Genomic DNA, 18,741 nt, shown 5'->3' with positions numbered 1-18,741 from the left:
CAGACGCTGCCGTGCATCGCCGTCGTTGCCGTGCGTTGGGGCTTTGTCGTGCGTCCGCGCAGTGTCGGGCAACAATGCTTTGTCGTGCGCCCTGTCCCCTGCGTGCACGGCAAAGCCTCCTCCAGGCACACCCTCTTGTGTGCCAGGAGCACAGGCTGACGACACGTGGACCTATGATATGTGTGAAAGTGTGGTGGAAGTGACAGGAGAATGACCGCCGGAGCACCAGAATCCCACCAAAACATGCATATGGACCTATGATATGTGTGAAAGTGTGGTGAAAGGTGTAATGGTGCAAAAATAGCTCCCCGGTGTGACCTTCCTCACATTCGGGCTATAACACTTAGCAGATTCTCCGAAGCGCGGATTGCTCTGAAACCCTGATATATGTGGGGGATGAAGATGGAGAGAACTTTTTTATTGCAAATAGTATGGGTATATATACACATTGTCTTAAGAAACATTATTAAATAGTCAACAAAAAGTAAAACTAATTAAAAAATAAATATAAGTATTAGATGAAATAAAGTAGAGAGAAAAACAAAGGAAAATGTCATATGACGCATGGCAAAGGCAAGAACGCACGGCAAAGGATGCGTTGCCATGCATCCCAGCTGCGCGCATGGCAAAGGGTGAGGCACGGCAATGCCCAATGCCTTTGCCGTGCATCTAATCTTTTCCGTGCGGTGTGTTGGACCATTGCCGTGAAGATTTCTTTGCCGTGCGCTATCTTCAGACTTTGTCGTGCACCGCTTCTTTGCCGTGCGCTCTCTTCCGATGTTTTCATGCACCTTTTCTTTGCCGTGCGTTCTGCTCGGTGCTCACGGCAAAGAACTCAAGGCAATGATTTGCTGCACGGCAACCCCTGTTTTTCCCGTAGCGAGTCCAGTGTGGATTGAATTTCTGACTTGCTGTTTATGCAAATGAGAGGAGGATGTACGGTACTCCATCCGTCCCAAAATATAAGGCGTCTAAGGATTAGTTAAAAGTCAATGTTTTTAAAGTTTGACCAAGTTTATACACAAAAAATAAATATTTACAATACTAAATCATTATCAATAGATTCACCCTAAAGTATATTTTCTTAATATGTCAATTTGATATTGTAGATGTAAATGTTTTTTTTCTAAATATTTAGTAAAGTTTGTAAGGTTTAACTTTTGACCAATCCTTAGACGCCTTACATTTTGGGACGGAGGGAGTAGCATTTTTGTGGGCAATATATTGCATAATTGTGTATGTTGATCAACTTTGTTAGCACATGCAACATACTATAAATTAATTTAGAAGTTGCTAGTGTTCTCAACCACTTTTATAAATAGTAGATTGGTAGTCAATGGACCTCAGAAAACGTTATCTAGTTTTTATGACGATGTCTATTGGTTTCTGTTAGGATAAGTAGGGCCTTTGGGCTCCACACTGCAACCAACAGCAGACACATTGCTGCTCGGACTCAAAATAGGAAAGAAAATATATACCGCAAGCTTGAGCTTATGAATATCATAGTGCTTTCCTTAATGCTTTCTCTTCAACAAACAAAAACTTTACTCCCTTCATCCGAAAATAAATGATTCAGATTTATCTAGATTTCTATGTATCTAAACGCTTTTTCGTGCGCAGATAAGCTGGATCAATATTTTCCAAGAAGAAAGACTGAATCAATAGCATCCGCGTTTTCGACGAGCGAATAATTACATCAACATTAAGTGCTGGTAGGTACTAGTACGTACAAGTAGCTTTTGCATGGTATATATATGTGCTCCCGCCTAAGCAGTTTATTCCACACACACAAGACACTACGTTCAAAGATCGACATAGCAATGGCAGCTCAGGTCCCCACCATGGCAGTGCCCACCGACGCCCAGCTTATCCAGGCGCAGGCCGACCTGTGGCGCCAGAGCCTGTGCTTCCTCACGCCCATGGCACTCAGGTGCGCAATCCAGCTGGGCATCCCTACTGCGATCCACCGTCTCGGTGGCACGACATCGCTGCCCGATCTGGTCACCGCACTGTCCCTCCCGCCGTCGAAGACGCCATACCTCGGCCGTCTCTTGCGGATGCTGGTCACGTCGGGCACCCTGGCGTCTACCGAGGCAGGGGTCTACTGCCTTAACGCGGTATCGTACCTCCTGGTAGATGGCATAGTCGTCGACGGTGAGGCTAGCCAGAAGGCAATCGTGCTCGCCACGAGCTCACGGCATTACTTGGAGGCCGCCTTGGGGCTTGCCGACTGGTTCAAGAAGGACGTCCCACCACCATTGCCGTCGCCATTTGAGCATGTGCACGGTGCGGCGCTCTTCGAGGAGAGCATGGCACTCCTCGACCCAGAGTCGGACAAGGTGTTCCATGAGGCTTTGGCCGCCCATGACCATCTCGGGATCGGCACGATATTGCGGGAATGCCATGACCTATTCAAGGGACTGGAGTCCCTCACTGACTGTTGTGGTGGCGATGGAACGACGGCCAGGGCCATCGTCCAAGCCTTCCCACATATCAAGTGCCACGTGTTGGACCTTCCAAAGGTCATCGAGAAAGCCCCGCCGAGTGATGCCGTTAACTATGTCGCCGGTGACCTATGCCACTCCATCCCACCCGCTCAAGCTGTGTTGCTCAAGGTATGAACTGTTGTGTCTCTACACTTTTTTAATATAGACTTCAATGTGTTCTATCTTCACGTAGACTTTGGTCTGTCCAATTTTGACATTTTTTTTTGCCATATTAGTAACTTTGTTCAAATATATAACATCTACTAATAAAGACATATGCAGCTCATAAACTTAATGTCCTGAATTTATCACTGCTTGACAATATGGGATTTTCTTCATGCTAGCTTGTTCTGCACTTTTGGAGTGATGAGGACTGCATCAATATCCTATCTCATTGCAAAAAGGCCATTCCTTCCCGTGAAATGGGAGGAAAGGTGATCGTCATAGATATAGTGGTCGGCTCTGCTTCAGGGACAATGCTGGAAACCCAAATGCTGATGGATATGCTCATGTTGGTAGAGAGTTTTTACGGTACCCCATACTGCAGGCTGCAGTATTTGATAAGGGTATAATAGACAATTCCATCTGTTTTAATTAGTGGGGTAAAAAAAACTTGAAACGAATCTGATGGACAAGTTCCAGGTCGTGTATCTCCTCACACGATAGCTCATTAGCGTTTCTCCTCACGCCATCTCCTCACGCCACCGGTGCCGCTGCCAGCCAGGTCACCCGCTCGTCGACCTTGCCGCAGCGTCGGCGCCGCCGCGTCTTGCCGCCACCACCAGCCATCGCCGCTGTGGTCAACCCTGTCCGCCGCCCGCCAGCCAGGTCACCCGCCGCAGCCTCTCCGGGTCCTGATCCGGGAAACCTCAGCGTGTCGACCTTGCCGCAGCATCGCCGCTGTGTTCAACCCAGTCCGCCGCCCGCCAGCCAGGTCACCCGCTCGTCGCGCGCTTATCGAACAGGCCGCAGCCTCTCCTGGTCCTGATCCGGGAAATCTCAGCGTAAGTAAATATAAACTCTGAGATGAAGTTAGATTATATCAACAAGCTTTGTAGTTAAGATTACAAAATTCGATAATAGTATTTACTTCTTTTCGTGTTGCATGGGTGCTGTTAGCAGATTTATAAACTGAATCTATAGGTTGATTGAGTCGCTGTGCAGATCCATCATGAATCATAGCAGTTAAGAATCGTAAACTAACCTGCATGTTGAATGCAACCATCTGAGCACCATGACTCCAGTCTCCAGGCATTTACTGGATCATAGTTACTCCGTAGAAGAATTAATCCTTGTACCATTGGGATAAATCCTCAGTATATTTTTCTCAGTAAACCTAAATCAGAGTAATGCAGTCAGATAAATATTTATCACAAGTTCAAGGAGCAATGCAAAATTTTAGTTGCAAGCTAAATTAGATCTTTAACCGTCCTAGGTCCAGCATCAGCTTCTGTTTTGGTAAGAATATGGACTGACAAAAAGCAGACAATAAATTGATGAAAGTAATGTTCAGACCCAGAAAAATTGTATCGGAATGGCACAAATAGGAACATAAACTATTTTCAAATATTCAACCAGGGTATGTGACATCAAATTCACTTGAGATTAGTATGGTGTGACCAACTGAAACTATGAGAAACAATTGGTATTTTCCATAAGTAGCCGCAATGTTTTAGGAACATTTAATTCATGAAATCCTGTAAGAGTAGCAGCATGACTGGTCTAGCATTACATTTTTGTTGCCAACAGTTTATTGTCGCATTAAAAACTATAAAGCATGCAGAGGCAGGGGTCTTTCTCCCCATTTCGAAAAAAAAACTATAAAGCATAACTTCAAGCACTGAATGGTACTGATTACATATTCATACTGAAACATGTGTTAGTTTTACTATCAGACTTGTAATAATATGGCTTTGATTCATAACTGCAGTTTACGTCATGGAGGGCATGGAGGACAATGAAGAGCACGATATGGTGGTTAATGAAACTTTTAGTAGCGAGGAAGAAGGTTACAAGTACTACAATGCATATGCTAAGTCCAAGGGGTTTGGTGTTAGAAAAGAAGAGCTGACTAAGAAGCCAGGCACGAACATAGCTTTCCGGCGTCTTTATGTGTGCTCCAAAGAAGGATATCGGGCAAGGAAGCACTTTGAAAAAACTAAACGAAAACGAACACCTCGGCCACTTTCGCGTTGTGGATGCGGTGCTCGGATGGAGATCGAGATGTCTATGGAAAGTGGAGAATGGTTTGTAAAAGATTTCGTGGTTGAACATAACCATCCACTCGCCATTGGTGATCAGACAACTTTCATAAGGTCTCATCGTGGGTTGAATGACGCTCAAAAGGCTGATGCCATTGAGTATGGGATTGGTGGCCTTCGAACACACGAGATTATGGAAGTAATGGAGAAGCAGCATGGTGGCCCCGAGAAGGTAGGCTTTGTACCTCGGGATCTCTATAATTTTTTTGCCAAGTACAAGAAGGAAAGGATTGAAGGTCGTGATGCTGAATTTATGCTCAATTATATGGCTGCAAGACAAGAGAAAGATCCAGAATTCTTTTACAAGCACATCACTGATAGTGAAGGGCACCTGGAAAACATATTTTGGGCAGACGCACAGTGTCGGATGGATTACGATGCCTTTGGTGGTGTCGTGGTCTTTGATAGCACATACCGTGTGAACAAATACAATCTTCCGTTTGTCCCCTTCATTGGTGTGAACCACCATCGTAGCACGACTGTGTTTGGATTTGGTATTGTGTCAGATGAGAAAACGAAATCTTATGTGTGGTTGCTTGAAGCATTTTTGGAGTCGGCGCAGCAGAACCATCCTAGGTCAGTAATCACCGATGGTGACCATGCTATGGCAAGGGCAATCTCGAAAGTATTTCCTAATGGAGATCACAGGTTGTGTAGCTGGCACATCGAGCAAAACATGATACGCCATCTCCGCAAAACAAAGCTCAGCGATTTTAGAAAATTTGTTTATTACTACAGGAATGTCGACGAGTTCGAGAGTCGTTGGGCAGATTTTCCGGAGGAGTATGAAATCTCGAAAAAAGATGCATGGATTAATAGGATGTACGAGCTACGGAAGAAGTGGTCTAGAGCCTATACCAAAGATAGATATTTTCTTGGGATGCAGAGTAATCAGCGTAGTGAAAGTCTAAACTCTAGGATTCATAAGAATTTGGATAGGCGAATGTCACTTGCTGATTTGTTAGAGCATACGAGATCATCGTTTAAGGCGTATACGCAAGAATGAGGCCGAATTGGATGCTAGAGCTTCACGTGACGAGTACCTTTTATAGAATTAGATGCTGAACCACTTTTGAGAAGTTCTGCAAACATTTATACTCCGAGTGATGTTCAAGAAGGTGAAGCAGACAGATAGATCAATTGCAAAATGGGGGGTAGCAAAGGTGACCAAGCGAGGATGCTGTAGTAGTTTATGCTTGTTGCTCTCAAAGAGAGAAGGGATGTCATTTATGATGTGAAGCTTACCATGGCCGGCCCAATGCTCCAGGGAGTTAATTGTCGCTGCCTCGAAGATGGAGACAGAGGAGATCCCCGCACACACATATTCTCCGTTCGAAGTTCCTTGGCTTGATCAGCGTTCCTAGTTGTTGTATTTCGAGAAGATGGACAATGCTAGCCAAGCCAGCATTTGAGTCAGAGAGGAAAGCTAATATGCATGATTGGTCTGAGCGGATGGATCGTTACCACAACCTCAGCAACAGGTCTAATCTCTTTCTATTTAATGCTGCAAGCAGCCCGGAGAAATCACAGAAGGTTCTTGATTTTCTAGAGAGTCTTACGCCAGATGTCGGCGAGGACAACAGCGAAAATAAGGCGGCATCATTTGGTCCTTTGCCTGCATACTTTTGAGGGGCAGACCAAACCTTCACGGGAAAAGTGCTGGATCCAAAAAAAAATATTCCTAAAGGTGGTCCATCGAAGAACAATAAGAGATGGAAGCCGATGCATGAGACGTGGAAAACAAATAAATGATGCTACTTCGACAAGACACGAGTATTGTTGTCATATTTGTTGATATAGTTCAGACTTATTTTTAATATTTCGCTGGATTTGGTGATATAGTTCAGACTTATTTTTAATATTTCGTTGGAACAAATGTCCAGGTTTTGATAAGTGTCCAGGTTTTGATTAATTAGCTTACGGTTTTTTGAACTTGTGTGGGCGACCTGAATCTCATGGTGGTCTTTCTATTCCAATGAAGTTATATTGTGGCATGCGTCATGTTATTTACAGTAATAAGTAAGCCTTGTAGCACGTGTTTGGGTATGGCAAAAGAAACAGAAATAAGTATAACATATTTCCATTGAGCCTGCAAAGAATGCTTTGAGAAAAAAAAGTATGAAGCGATTAATTAAAAAGTAAAATTATTCATCGTGGCCGAGAGAGGTATACATGGGACCGGATGGCCGAGAGAGGTGTACGTGGAACCGAATGGCGGAGAGGGGTGTACGTGGGACCGGATGTCCGAGAGAGGTGTACGTGGGCCGCGGCCCTCCGAAACCTTCATGTCTGCGGATCATCTTGGCCGGAGATCGACCGGCTGCGCCACGGTGGTCGGCGTCGGCGATGGCCGGAACCCTAGTTTGTAGGGGCCATTCAAATCGACCGAGGAGGAGGGGATACGGGGGCTGCGCGTTGGCGGCGGCGGCGGCCGGACCCTGGCTCGGAAGGGTGATTCCCGTATCCGCCGCTGCTCAAGACGGAGAGAGAGGAGGGACGACGGGGTTGCAGGTCCATGGCGGCGTGAGGCCATTCAAATCGACCGAGGAGGAGGGGATACGCGGGCTGCGCGTTGGCGGCGGCGGCGGCGGCCGGACCCTGGCTCGGAAGGGTGGTTCCCGTCTCCGTCGCTGCTCAGGCCGGAGAGAGAGGAGGGACGACGGGGTTGCAGGTCGGCGGCGTGAGGGGATTTTTTGGTTGGGCAAAGTGATCGACCGGGGTAGGAGATGGAGTCTGCCTTTGCGGGACAAAATATGAACTTCCTAAATTACCCTCATCAACGTTCATCGCTGGTTCCGAACGGCGCAGGACAGTCTATACTGCTCGCGTGTTGACCGGCCGAAATCTGGCAGTATGCCTCCATCTCCACGGCTCGATCTAAGGATTGGATGGCCCATATTCATCCCAAGGTACTGTAAAAGAGCTCTGTTGGTATGCACAAGAGGTAAACAACGGGATGAAAATGACTGGGCCGCTATCTTCACCAAAGCAGGGTTTAGCGACTATAAGATTGTCAATAAGCTGGGAGTTCGAGGTGTCATCGAGGTATATCCGTAATCTTGTGCTCCAAATATTTTGAGGGAGCGGTATTGTATCAAGTGTGCTATAAGAAATAAATAAGACAGGCTTCGGTCGATTTGTAATGAAAAGTATGGAACATCCGAACCGGTGTACGTTACTTTGGTTTCAAGAAGTATTGAAGTCAGTTTTTTTTTGAAAGAGGACTGTGGGGCAAAAAAGCCCCCCAGCATTTTATTAAAAGAGCAACCAGAACAAAGTTCCAAACATACAAAAAAGGAAGAAAAAAGGAAGGTGGCAAGCAGCCACCACAGACCTATCTGAATATATACAAAACTAAGGAAGAGCAGCAAGCCAAGTTAGCAAACTATCTCTAAATTTCCTTTTTATTCTGTACTGCAGAAGGAAAATATCATTAGTAAATCCAGCCTTCCATCTTCTAAAAAGGGATCTTTCATTGTTAAAAACAGCTGCATTCCGAATGAGCACTTCCATGAAAAAAGGATGTCCAAAGCTCCTTCTAGCATCAGTAATAACCTCCTGTAGATCAGAATCTCCATTCCCATTCCAATTGATCTGTAAATAATTCGAAATCTGACAGCTGAAATTGCACTGAAAAAATAGATGTATTCTATCTTCATAACACCTGAGGGGGCATAACACACAATGAGTATCATCTGAGACATGCCAATGCCTTCTCTGCAACAAATCTCTTGTATTTAGACGATCAGATAAGAGCAACCAAGCAAATGTCTTAGTTTTCATGATACAACTAGACTTCCATATCCATTTAAAGACTGGTGGTACTGACAGATGCTTGTGAATATGCTGATAGAAATTTGCTGAAGCATATTTATCCCCCCAACAGTATACCCAAGCATCCTCCTGTAGACTTACAGGATTTTCGTGTAATAAGCTCTGAATCTCACCAAGCTCCTCAAAAGCTCTCTGGGATAAAGGTAAATGAAAAAGAGTAACAATGTCATCACTTTCATAGACTTGTTTAGCTGAAATATGAGGATTGATTGCAAATGAGAAAAGCCTGGGGAATCTACACTGAAAAGGAAGGTGATCTCCATTTATTTGCCAATTATCCTGCCAGAATAAAACTGTGTCTCTTTTCCCCAACTTGACTCTAGCGACCCCCCTGAAATTATCCACCAATTTAATGATATCTTTCCACCAGAAAGACCCAACTACATTTTCAGCATGGGGCACCTTATTCACATAATGTGCATTCCAGATAAGATTCACCCATGGCACATCAGCATGGTTATAAAACTTGTCCAAGTGTTTAATGAGGAGAGCTGCATTTTGTTTCTGAAAATTCACCACTCCCAATCCTCCAACTTTTTTCGGTTTACAAACCATCTCCCAAGCATCTAATGAAGGTTTAGGAGTATCCTTATCTCGCCACAGGCATTGTCTCAAGATCCTGTCTAACTGCCCAGTAAAACCTACTGGTAATTGAAGAGTAGTGAGAAAATGCAAAGGCATATAGGCTAGTGCTGAGTTGATAAGTTGTAATCTTGCACCCTGTGATAGGAAACTCGAGCTAGATGCCAACCTTCTTTCCATTCGACAAGCCAAAGGCATCAAATCAATAATTTTTGGTTTAGTAGTACCCAAAGGTAGACCCAGGTAAGTGAAAGGCATGGTTCCCACCTGACAACCAAATTCTGCTGCTAGATCCAACATAACATCTTGAGGAACATTTATTGGCACCATTTGGGATTTGCTGTAATTTATTTTAAGCCCAGTAGACATAGAAAATTTATTTAGTTCCTCCCTTAGAGCAATGATCTGTCTTCTATCAGCAGGCATGATCAAGAGAGTATCATCTGCATATTGAATGACTGGAAAGTCTGGATCATATGTCTCAATTGGCTTACTTATTTCCCCCTGACTAGCCAAATGATTGATCACTGACTGCAATAAATCAGAGCCCAACAGATAATACAAAGGTGATAATGGATCTCCTTGTCTGACTCCTCTTTTACAGACAAACTGTTTTCCAGGAATACCATTTAAGAGAATGGAAGAGGTGCCAGAAGAAAGAATAGATTGAGCCCAACCAATCCATTTCCCGTTAAAACCCTTATGTATCATCACTTGGGTGAGAGCTTCATGTTCTATAGTGTCAAATGCCTTAGCAAAATCCAACTTCACAATTATAATTGGTTTCTTAGAGAGATGACATAGATAAAGATACTCAAAAGCCCAGCCCAAACAATCCTGTATTGATCTACTCCTAAGAAACCCATATTGATTCTTGTGAATGCACTCCAAAATTCTTCCTTGTAATCTATTTGCCACTAGTTTGGTCAAAAATTTGAGACAGACATTAGTGAGGGATATGGGCCTGAAATCATTGACTGTTTCTGGAACTGCTTTCTTTGGCACTAAGGTAATATATGAACCATTTATACTTTGCAAATTCAGCTTTCCTTCCTGGAATTCTTTAGCCAAACTATAAAACTCCTCTTTTATAATTGGCCAACACTTCTTAACAAAAAGACCATTGAACCCATCAGGCCCTGGTGCTCTATCAGCAGGCATATGTTTAATAACATCATCCATATCTTCTTTTGTGAAAGGAATTGTTAATTCATCCAAACCTTCCACTACGGACAACAAAGAACCAAGATCATATTGCATTGATATTCCTTCTGAACATCCCATTCTGTCTTTATAATTGACCCATAAAAGTCTTGCCATTTCTTGATGATCAGATATCTCAATTCCCTCTGAATTATTCAACATAGCAATGTTATTTCTCCTATATATTTCAGTGGCCATGGCATGGTATTTTTTTGTATTGTCCTCCCCCTGTTTAATCCATCTGATTGTACAACGTTTTCTCCAATAGTTGCATTCAGCCAAAAGAAGTTCATCCAAATGAACCTTGAGAATATTCCAAAAATTATATTCTGGATTATATAGGGGCCTATTCTCCTCCATTGTATCCAAGATGAAAATCGCTTTGTTACAATTTTGTATCAAATACTTAATCCTTGCAAGACTTACATACCACTTCTTTAGAGCATATCTCAAATTCTTCAATTTATCTGCAATACTAGAAGGCTTATGTGAGATATTACTCCAAGATTCAGAAACACAATCCATAAAACCAGGCATATCAACCCAATAATTTTCAAAGCGAAACAACTTGGTTTTTGGAATTGAGGTATCTATTACTACCACACATGGAACATGATCTGATCCAGTATTTGCCAGGGGTAGAACCATAGAATTTGGATAGTCAGAGATCCAATTCGTGCTGGTAAAAAACCATTCCAACTGCTCGAGGAGTGGATTATTTTGCATATTTGACCATGTATATTTCCTCCCTTTTAATGGCAATTCCAGGAGACCAAGATGTCCAATTATATCATTCAAGAGGAACATGTCATTTGTATCACCTCCTGGTTTATTATGATTCTCATGTGATCTGATGAAATTAAAATCTCCTAGCAACAACCAATTGTCACTCAATGGAATTTGCAAGTTGAAAAGCCAAGAAACAAAAAGATCTCTTTCCGGCCCACCGCATGGCCCATAAACTGAAACTAGATGCTAGCATGAATTATTGTGTACTGAGGTGAATTTAATAACCACCGCAAATTTGTGTACTTCCACCAAAATGCCCTCAAAGATAGAAGATTTCCATAGCACAATAATTCCTCCTGATGCCCCAGAAGAGGGGGAATAAGCAAACCTATCAAAATTCCTAGGACAGATTTTTTTTGATTAGGCGCCAATCAAAATCCTCACATTTAGTTTCTTGTAAGCAAATTATATCACAATCACTCTCATCAATTTTTGAGCGCACCTCTCTGTGCCTATTATCACCATTCATACCACGCACATTCCAGCATAAAACCCTCCATTTCCTTCTAGTTATATTACACATAATAAAAATATGTAAATAGTTCCAGGCCCAAAAGTGCAGTACATAGTAGCAGCACAAAAACATGTCTCCAAAGGAAACCCAAAACACTTTCAGCATAACATCAACACTGAGAGGCACACACTAACCAATACCCACACTGACCAAACATAACAACTGACATAACCAGATGAAAAGCATACTGACACTAACATAACCAGATAAAATTCAGACCGACACTAGACATAGACCAACAACACATAGTGGTCTGCCCTGTAGGAAGGAACAAAAGGACACTAATCATCAGAGGAAGATTGGGCCTTGGCCTTAGGATCAGCCTCAAGCTTCTTAGTAATGTTGGCAGGATCAATACCAAGATGAGTACCAACCCTCTGCAACACATTGATAGGTGTAGCAGGAATCTGAACATCCTCTGCAGAGCTGCCTTGATCCTGTTGCTGTTTCTTCTTTGTGGAACTCTCCCCTCCAGGTGGTGTAGTGACCAGCAACATCTTTGCTCTAGGCTTCTTCCTTGGGGTCTGCTTGAGAGCATCAACAGGCTGAGCCTTGTAACCATCCAGCTTCAAAGAGCTACGAGTGAATCTTCTTTCACATGGCTGCACCAGGTTAACCTTCTTCTTGCCTCTGCATTTCTTGACAAACTTCTTTCCCATAGAATCTGGTGTAGCAGAAAAGGACACAGGTTCCAAAGGACTGTCATTGAATAAATCAAATTTCAGTTCTCTAGCCACCCTCCTCCTTCTGTCCATGACATTGTGTTGTAGCACTGGTTCTTGTAAAAATGATAGCAACAACTTCCTTCCTTCATCAAACGCCACAGACCAAGACCTTTTATGAACTGACACAACTTTCAGAAAACCAAAAGGACTACCCAGAGGAGACACTGGTAAATATTCTGCAAAAAGACTTGGCAGCATTATCTTGCACACATTGTCCCATTGCATGACAGGTGGAAGACTAGGCCCATGAACCATCATACCAACCTGTAGCATCTGATTATTCCCCTGAATATTCTGTAATGGATTAGGCAGCAAACCTAAAGCAAGATCAAGATTAATATTCCCAGGCATACCCCCTCCTCATTATTGTTAACTGGAGAATTAGAGCCCTCCGAGGGGTGTAAGACCATAGACTCCTGAACATCAGGAACAGCTTCCTGCTCCACATCAATATTTCCACCATGGTTGTTATCCACATTGTCCCCATTATGCTCCACCTGATGATCATTCCAACCAATCTCTAGGAAGGGAGGCAGCACAAAATTATTCAAATCCGGCTGCATCTGACCAGGCATGCGATGGGGATTGCCATTGGGTGGCATCGGATCCTCATCCTGAGGCAGCTGTTCATCAAACTCCGCAGACAAAATAAATACTGCTGCAGTCCATGATTCATGGAAACCTGCTACAGTACCAAACTTGCCAAAAACTTCATCTCTAGGAACTGTAGCAACTGAAGGGAAAGAAACATAAACCAAAATCCTTGACTTGATGGGGTCTAAATTGTTCCAGTAATGATACTGACCAAAAGTCGACACAGCATTGGTAATATCCAAATCGTTTCTGAAATCCGGTGGAACTCCCAGAAACATCAACCAACCACGGCGATAACCCTGAGCCGCCCTATTATTCTCAGCATCAGCAGGATCAATGAAACGAACAAACACATTCGCCTGCAGCTGAAAGTGACCATGCTCTACAAGCGCATGCTTTGAATTGGGACCATTGAGTTGAAAAAGACCCACACCAAATGTGCTCGGTTGATACTCAGTTACATGCCTATTCAGAGGACCCTCCAAGAAACCACGCACCTGTTCGCGCCAAAAACCCTCCTGCCCAGGTGGCTGCACCGGCTCCACCACTGCCACACAATACGACTGATGTTGAGGCGGCGGATCTTGCGCAGGAAAATAGAAAGTCCGAGGAAGCCTAGTTGGACCACCGTCAATGATGTGGTGACCCCATGGCAGCCATGGGGTAGGATCGATCTCGAAATTTGCGATAGCTACCAAGCTAGGAACAGAAGATGGTGGCGATGTCTCCAATGGCGGCGGAGGCGGGACAGGGGGAGGTGGCAGAGGAGTCGGGTTTGAGGGAGGTGGAACGGCAGAGCCGATATCTGGGCGAGTCGTTCCAGAGTCCAGGGGCTTTCCTTTATTAAATTGTCGTTTCGGTATCCACTTCATTGATTTTTTCCCCAAAGAAGAAAAAAAATTCTTTCCAATATGTCCATAGTTAAAACACTTCCGGCACCTGATATCATTAACGCACTGGGCCAAATTATGACCCATGCTAAGTGTAACATCCCAAATTTTAAAACAAAGAGAAAATAAATTTCCTTTTTCCAAAAATGAGAACCAACAAAAACTTTTCTTACATAGAGTGTTATGCATAGTGCTCATACCTAATACTTGTGTATTTCCATGATTGTTTGTTTATTACTTTGAACCTATTTCCAAAACCCTAAAACACTAACCATCTCAAAACAAAGTGGATCAAATATGAGAAACTAAGATAAAATAAAAAGACATATGTGGGCAACTAGCCCTAATATGTAAATCTTGAACCCTACCTTTCTTACTTCTCTAAATGGTGGTAAACCATTGTAGACCCCACTAAACCCTAAACCTCACCCCTTTTATCACCATCCTTTAAAAACAAAATAAAAAGAAATGATATTAAATAAGAAAAAGGCCTATGTAAGCCTATGGATATCTTTTGCAAATGATGAACTTTGTTTTGTCTACCTTGAGTAGATGATTTGAAATACCTTAACAAACCTAACCTAGTACTTACCAACAAATCAAAGTGAGAAACAAAAATAAAATAAAACATATGCATAGAGGCATATGTGGCACCTAGCCATAATATCAAATCTTAACCTAGGCACCTACACTTTCCCCAAATGGTTTGAAACTCTTATCAAACTCAATCTAACCCTAAATAGATCCTCACACATTCCTAATTGGATCAAGAGAACCAAAATGGAAAAATAAGAAAAATCCAATTCCACACACACATGTGCTTATGGACATTTTGCAAATCTTGGACCTAGACCAATTTGGCCTTCACCATTAGTTGTATAATGTTACTAAACACTTATTACAACTTTTGGAATCAAAGAAACTCAAATCAAAGCAAATTTGAACTCAATTTTTGATCACATGCAATGATGGTCAATTCTGCCAATTACAATCTGGTCACTACTTTGAGCCCCTGGATTTCAAGTTTTTCAAACCAAACAATTCCAATTTTTTGCACCTCATCCAAGATCACATCAAGGTGAACAAATTTTGTAAAGGCCACCATATCAAATTCATCTTGGATCAAAAACTATGCTCATGCAAAGTTGAGACTTTTTAACATTATCAACATTCTCACACTGCAATTTTTGCAATTCTTTTATTTTTAAAATTCCACCACCACCTTTGAGTGTCTCTGGTCATTTGCAACCAAACCAAACCATCCATTTCAAATTTTGGAACTACATTTCATAGACCAAATTGGGCAAGAATTTGAAATTTGCAAATAGGCATCAATCTCAAACACTATTTGCAATAGTGTATGGCCCAACCTTGACTACCACTTGACCCTCTCATGTCCCCTGGTCCCCTCCAGCACCAGTGCACCTAATTGGAACCATAGAAATAGCCAAATCTAGCCATGGCAAGGCCATGCCGGCCATGTCACCCTTGGACATGCCAACCCTAGATCCTCCCCTCTCTAGCTCGACCAACCCTGTCCCTCTGCCCCCTGGCTCCCCTCAACACGCATGTGCCCGCCATTGCCAGAGAGGAGGTCCCCAGTGCTGGCACGCGTCGCGCCCAGGACTGCCCAGGCCATGCCGATCACGGCGTGGGCGCGCCCACAGACGCGCCACGGCCACCTGTCGCCCCGACGAACGGCGCCTCCCCCGGACCCCATTCCTGCACGCTGAGCTTCGCCGCCGCACCACGAAACCGCTGGACACGCGCCTGTGCCCTCGCGCAGGCTGTCACCGTCGACAACCTCACCGCATCTCCGCCGCCGTGCCGCACGGCATTGCACGCGCAAGCACGAACCCAACCGTCCCCTACCTCGCCAGCATGCGCTCTAGCACCGCCTTGACGTCGCCTACCTAGCGCCACCCTCGCCTACCCCTCTCGCTCGCTGGAAACGCCGCGCCTTTGTCGACATGGCCGCAGACCCACGGCCACCTCGAGCTCCTATAAAAGGAGAGCTCCTCCTCCTCAACTGAGCACACCAGTCGCCTCCCCTCCCTCCTCTGAGCCTCCTCGCACCCTCTCCGCTGCACATTGCTCACCACCGCCGCCCAATTCCAACCTCGCTGCCCGTGCTCCGCTGCAGAAGCCCGCCAGAGCTAGACGCCACCCCTGGACCTGCGGTTTGTTCGAGGAGCTCCGCCGTCGTCTGCAACGTCGCCCTGCATCAACGCCGCCGCTCGCCGGAGTCTCTGCTCGCCGTCGATCCCCTAGCCTCGCCGCGCCCGTAAGTCCCTCTCGTCGATGACGACGACGACCCACGGCCGTGCGATCGCCTTTTGATCCAACGGCCCACCTCCTCCCGTACCGATTCGGTGATAACAACCCACTGACAGGTGGAGCCCCTTGTCAGGCGGCCCGTTGCGCGCTGCAGCGTAGCTGGGCCGGCCCGTTAGGCTTTTCCCGCGTGGCCTGTTTAATTCAAAATTGGTTTAAATCAAATCTGTTAAAATGCAAACTGGTATCCAATTCAAATTCAAATGGTTTCAAATCTACAGCACCAAATTCAACAAACTTTATATCTTTCGAAAGCCTATGAAATTATCTAAACAACCACACTGGTCTCACATTGAAATTCTTTGTAGAATAAATATGACAAAAATAACAAGTCAGAGACTTTTACAACTTCAAACAATTATTAAAAATCAACTAAAACTGATATTAAGTTGATTTCAACTCTCATAGCTCACATTTCACTTACAATAATTGTTTCTGCAAAAATATGGTATGGTTACTTGGAGTGATCATGGCCTAGTTTAAATGAAGGACTATATGGCTATTCTAGTCAAATGATATTGTCCAAAACTATTATGTAAATGGTATGAGAGGCTTGCTCTCATTTAAATCTTGTCCCAAGTAACTTAGTATGAGTTAGTACCTCTGGTTTACTTAATCTCATATTGAGTTAGTTGGTGATATTAAATCATAAGTGGTAGTGTTAAATTGTATGAGGTACTTTGCCTCATTTAAATCATTTTCCCAAATGATGATTATGAATGGTTGACCTTGGTCAACAATGGTTCATGTATTATACATTTGGGGAGATTAAATCTTAGCAAGATTCAATGAGAGGAAATTATTTCCTCAAAGACTTAAATAGAAACCCTAAAGTAATATTTATAATGAGAGGAAATTATTTTTCTCTTAATAAGAAAACAAAGCCAACTCACATGTTAGTAAGTGTGGAATGCTAGGATAGTTGTGTGAACCCATTGTGTGTGCTTAGTATAGCTCTTGAACCTTGTTGGGTGATTGTATCTCGTATTCATTTTTAGACGCTAGTACCGGAGAATACCAAGAGGAGGAGGAGGTCTACCATCAAGAGGAGGAAGACCACTTTGACCAGTACACCAACCAAGGCAAGCTAATATTCTTGCAAGTGCAAAGCCCCTTTGGGGCAAGGCACCATTGATCTTACCTTACTTACCATGACCCATCCCAAGTTTTTACCTTACAAGTTTTTACTTGGTTTATTAAAGAAGTTACTTTTATAGTTAACTTTGGTCTAAGTTTAGAATGTTACTAGAGTAGCAAAGTTAGTCACAAAGATGACCAAGCAAGATAGCACCCCTCATTACTAGTGCTAGTGCTAACAAATAAAATTGACTACTCTAGATGGGAACTTGTGATTTTGAACTGAATTTGAAACTTTGGAATGATGAGTCATTCCATTGAAAGACCTTTTGAAGGTAAATATGACTTGAATGAGATGGTGAATTTTGGACTAAAACTGATATTGGTTTGGATGCGATACCTTTCCAATTTTTGAGTACCCCCACAATACCTGATTATGGGTAGGGCTTAACTGGAAGTTTATACATCTTAGTATGGGTTCCCTATGAACAAGCATCATAGGGTTTATGCCGAGACTGCCTCCGTTGTATGAGAAATGATGTGAAATGAGGTGAATTGTACAGCCAAGCCCTGTGCAGTTCCCAGGTTGGCAGTTGGTCTTCACTGGGAGGCCAAGCTCATGGGGAGAGGTACCTATACTAGGGTATGTAAGTGAAAGGTTATGGTTGATGATCCGCGTACTGAGTTACGATGATTCGGGGCTATCCTCGACGCATGAAATCAAATATTGTGGCACAAGTGTGCAACCTCTGCAGAGTGTAAACCTATTTGAATAGCCGTGTCCACGGTTACGGACGGTTGGAAAGGCCATACTGTTACCTGTGTCAGATATCTTTTGAAAATGTTGATGAACTGAATGGTGACTTGATTTGAATCACAACTGAGTTGTGGGAATGACACTAATGTTCCCACTTGAGTTAGTTAGCACATGAAGAGTCTTTTATCAAATACTTGGGAACTAAAATTGGCTTTATGCAAAAGAAACTAGAGCTTAGCACCCCCTTTTTAGAATTGATAGCCCTTACCTTAGTATTAGTTTGCGAGTACTTTATAGTACTCACGGCTGTGTCCCTAGCTATTCAAATGGCCAGACTATGAAGAGGAGTAGAACTACCAGGAGGACGGACAACAAGACGTCTACGACAACTAGGGAATCTTCTGTCAGACGTTGGCCTGTGGATTAGATAGTACATGTGGTGACCCTGCATACCACTGCATGTTGTAGTATGCCAGTCGTTGATATAACATTCGCGAAGTACCATTCCGCAAATATTACATCCCTCAGAGTAGTACAACAGAACATAGCAGGGTCCATAACTCATTCACATATTATTACAATCATCATACACAAGTCGTCTTGGAGCTCCTCTTGGGTCTTAAGAGGATAGCTCTTGGGTTCGAGGTGAACCCAACTTAGCTTACAATACCATAGTCTCATTAAACTAAACATTT

The 18,741-nt window shown here is 43.6% G+C and overlaps 2 protein-coding genes across 2 annotated transcripts; both read left to right on the top strand.

Annotated features, from left to right (window-relative positions):
- Positions 1 to 1,820: 1,820 nt before the first annotated feature.
- LOC124703443 (probable O-methyltransferase 2) lies at positions 1,821 to 7,952 on the top strand. Its single transcript, XM_047235655.1, has 3 exons — positions 1,821 to 2,615; positions 2,831 to 3,001; positions 7,679 to 7,952. The coding sequence occupies exons 1-3, from the start codon at positions 1,821 to 1,823 to the stop codon at positions 7,802 to 7,804; spliced, it is 1,092 nt and encodes a 363-aa protein (XP_047091611.1). The 3' UTR covers positions 7,805 to 7,952.
- On the top strand, positions 4,194 to 5,268 carry LOC124703444 (protein FAR1-RELATED SEQUENCE 5-like). The gene is made up of 2 exons (XM_047235656.1): positions 4,194 to 4,919; positions 5,024 to 5,268. The coding sequence occupies exons 1-2, from the start codon at positions 4,425 to 4,427 to the stop codon at positions 5,063 to 5,065; spliced, it is 537 nt and encodes a 178-aa protein (XP_047091612.1). The 5' UTR covers positions 4,194 to 4,424; the 3' UTR covers positions 5,066 to 5,268.
- Positions 7,953 to 18,741: the final 10,789 nt, after the last annotated feature.

This window comes from Lolium rigidum, chromosome 3, assembly GCF_022539505.1.
Source record: "Lolium rigidum isolate FL_2022 chromosome 3, APGP_CSIRO_Lrig_0.1, whole genome shotgun sequence".
In the NCBI taxonomy this organism is placed as follows: domain Eukaryota; kingdom Viridiplantae; phylum Streptophyta; class Magnoliopsida; order Poales; family Poaceae; genus Lolium; species Lolium rigidum.
Note: the sequence above shows the minus strand (reverse complement) of the source record. Positions and strands in the feature narration are given on the sequence as shown.

Excerpts from the sequence above, each read along its gene's own strand:
- LOC124703444 (XM_047235656.1), top strand. The coding sequence starts at position 4,425 with ATGGAGGGCATGGAGGACAATGAAGAGCACGATATGGTGGTTAATGAA. Across the intron at positions 4,920-5,023 it reads AGCATGGTGGCCCCGAGAAG|ACAAGAGAAAGATCCAGAAT; the intron begins GTAGGCTTTGTA and ends TATGGCTGCAAG.
- LOC124703443 (XM_047235655.1), top strand. The coding sequence starts at position 1,821 with ATGGCAGCTCAGGTCCCCACCATGGCAGTGCCCACCGACGCCCAGCTT. Across the intron at positions 2,616-2,830 it reads CTCAAGCTGTGTTGCTCAAG|CTTGTTCTGCACTTTTGGAG; the intron begins GTATGAACTGTT and ends TCTTCATGCTAG. Across the intron at positions 3,002-7,678 it reads TGATGGATATGCTCATGTTG|GTATGCACAAGAGGTAAACA; the intron begins GTAGAGAGTTTT and ends AGAGCTCTGTTG.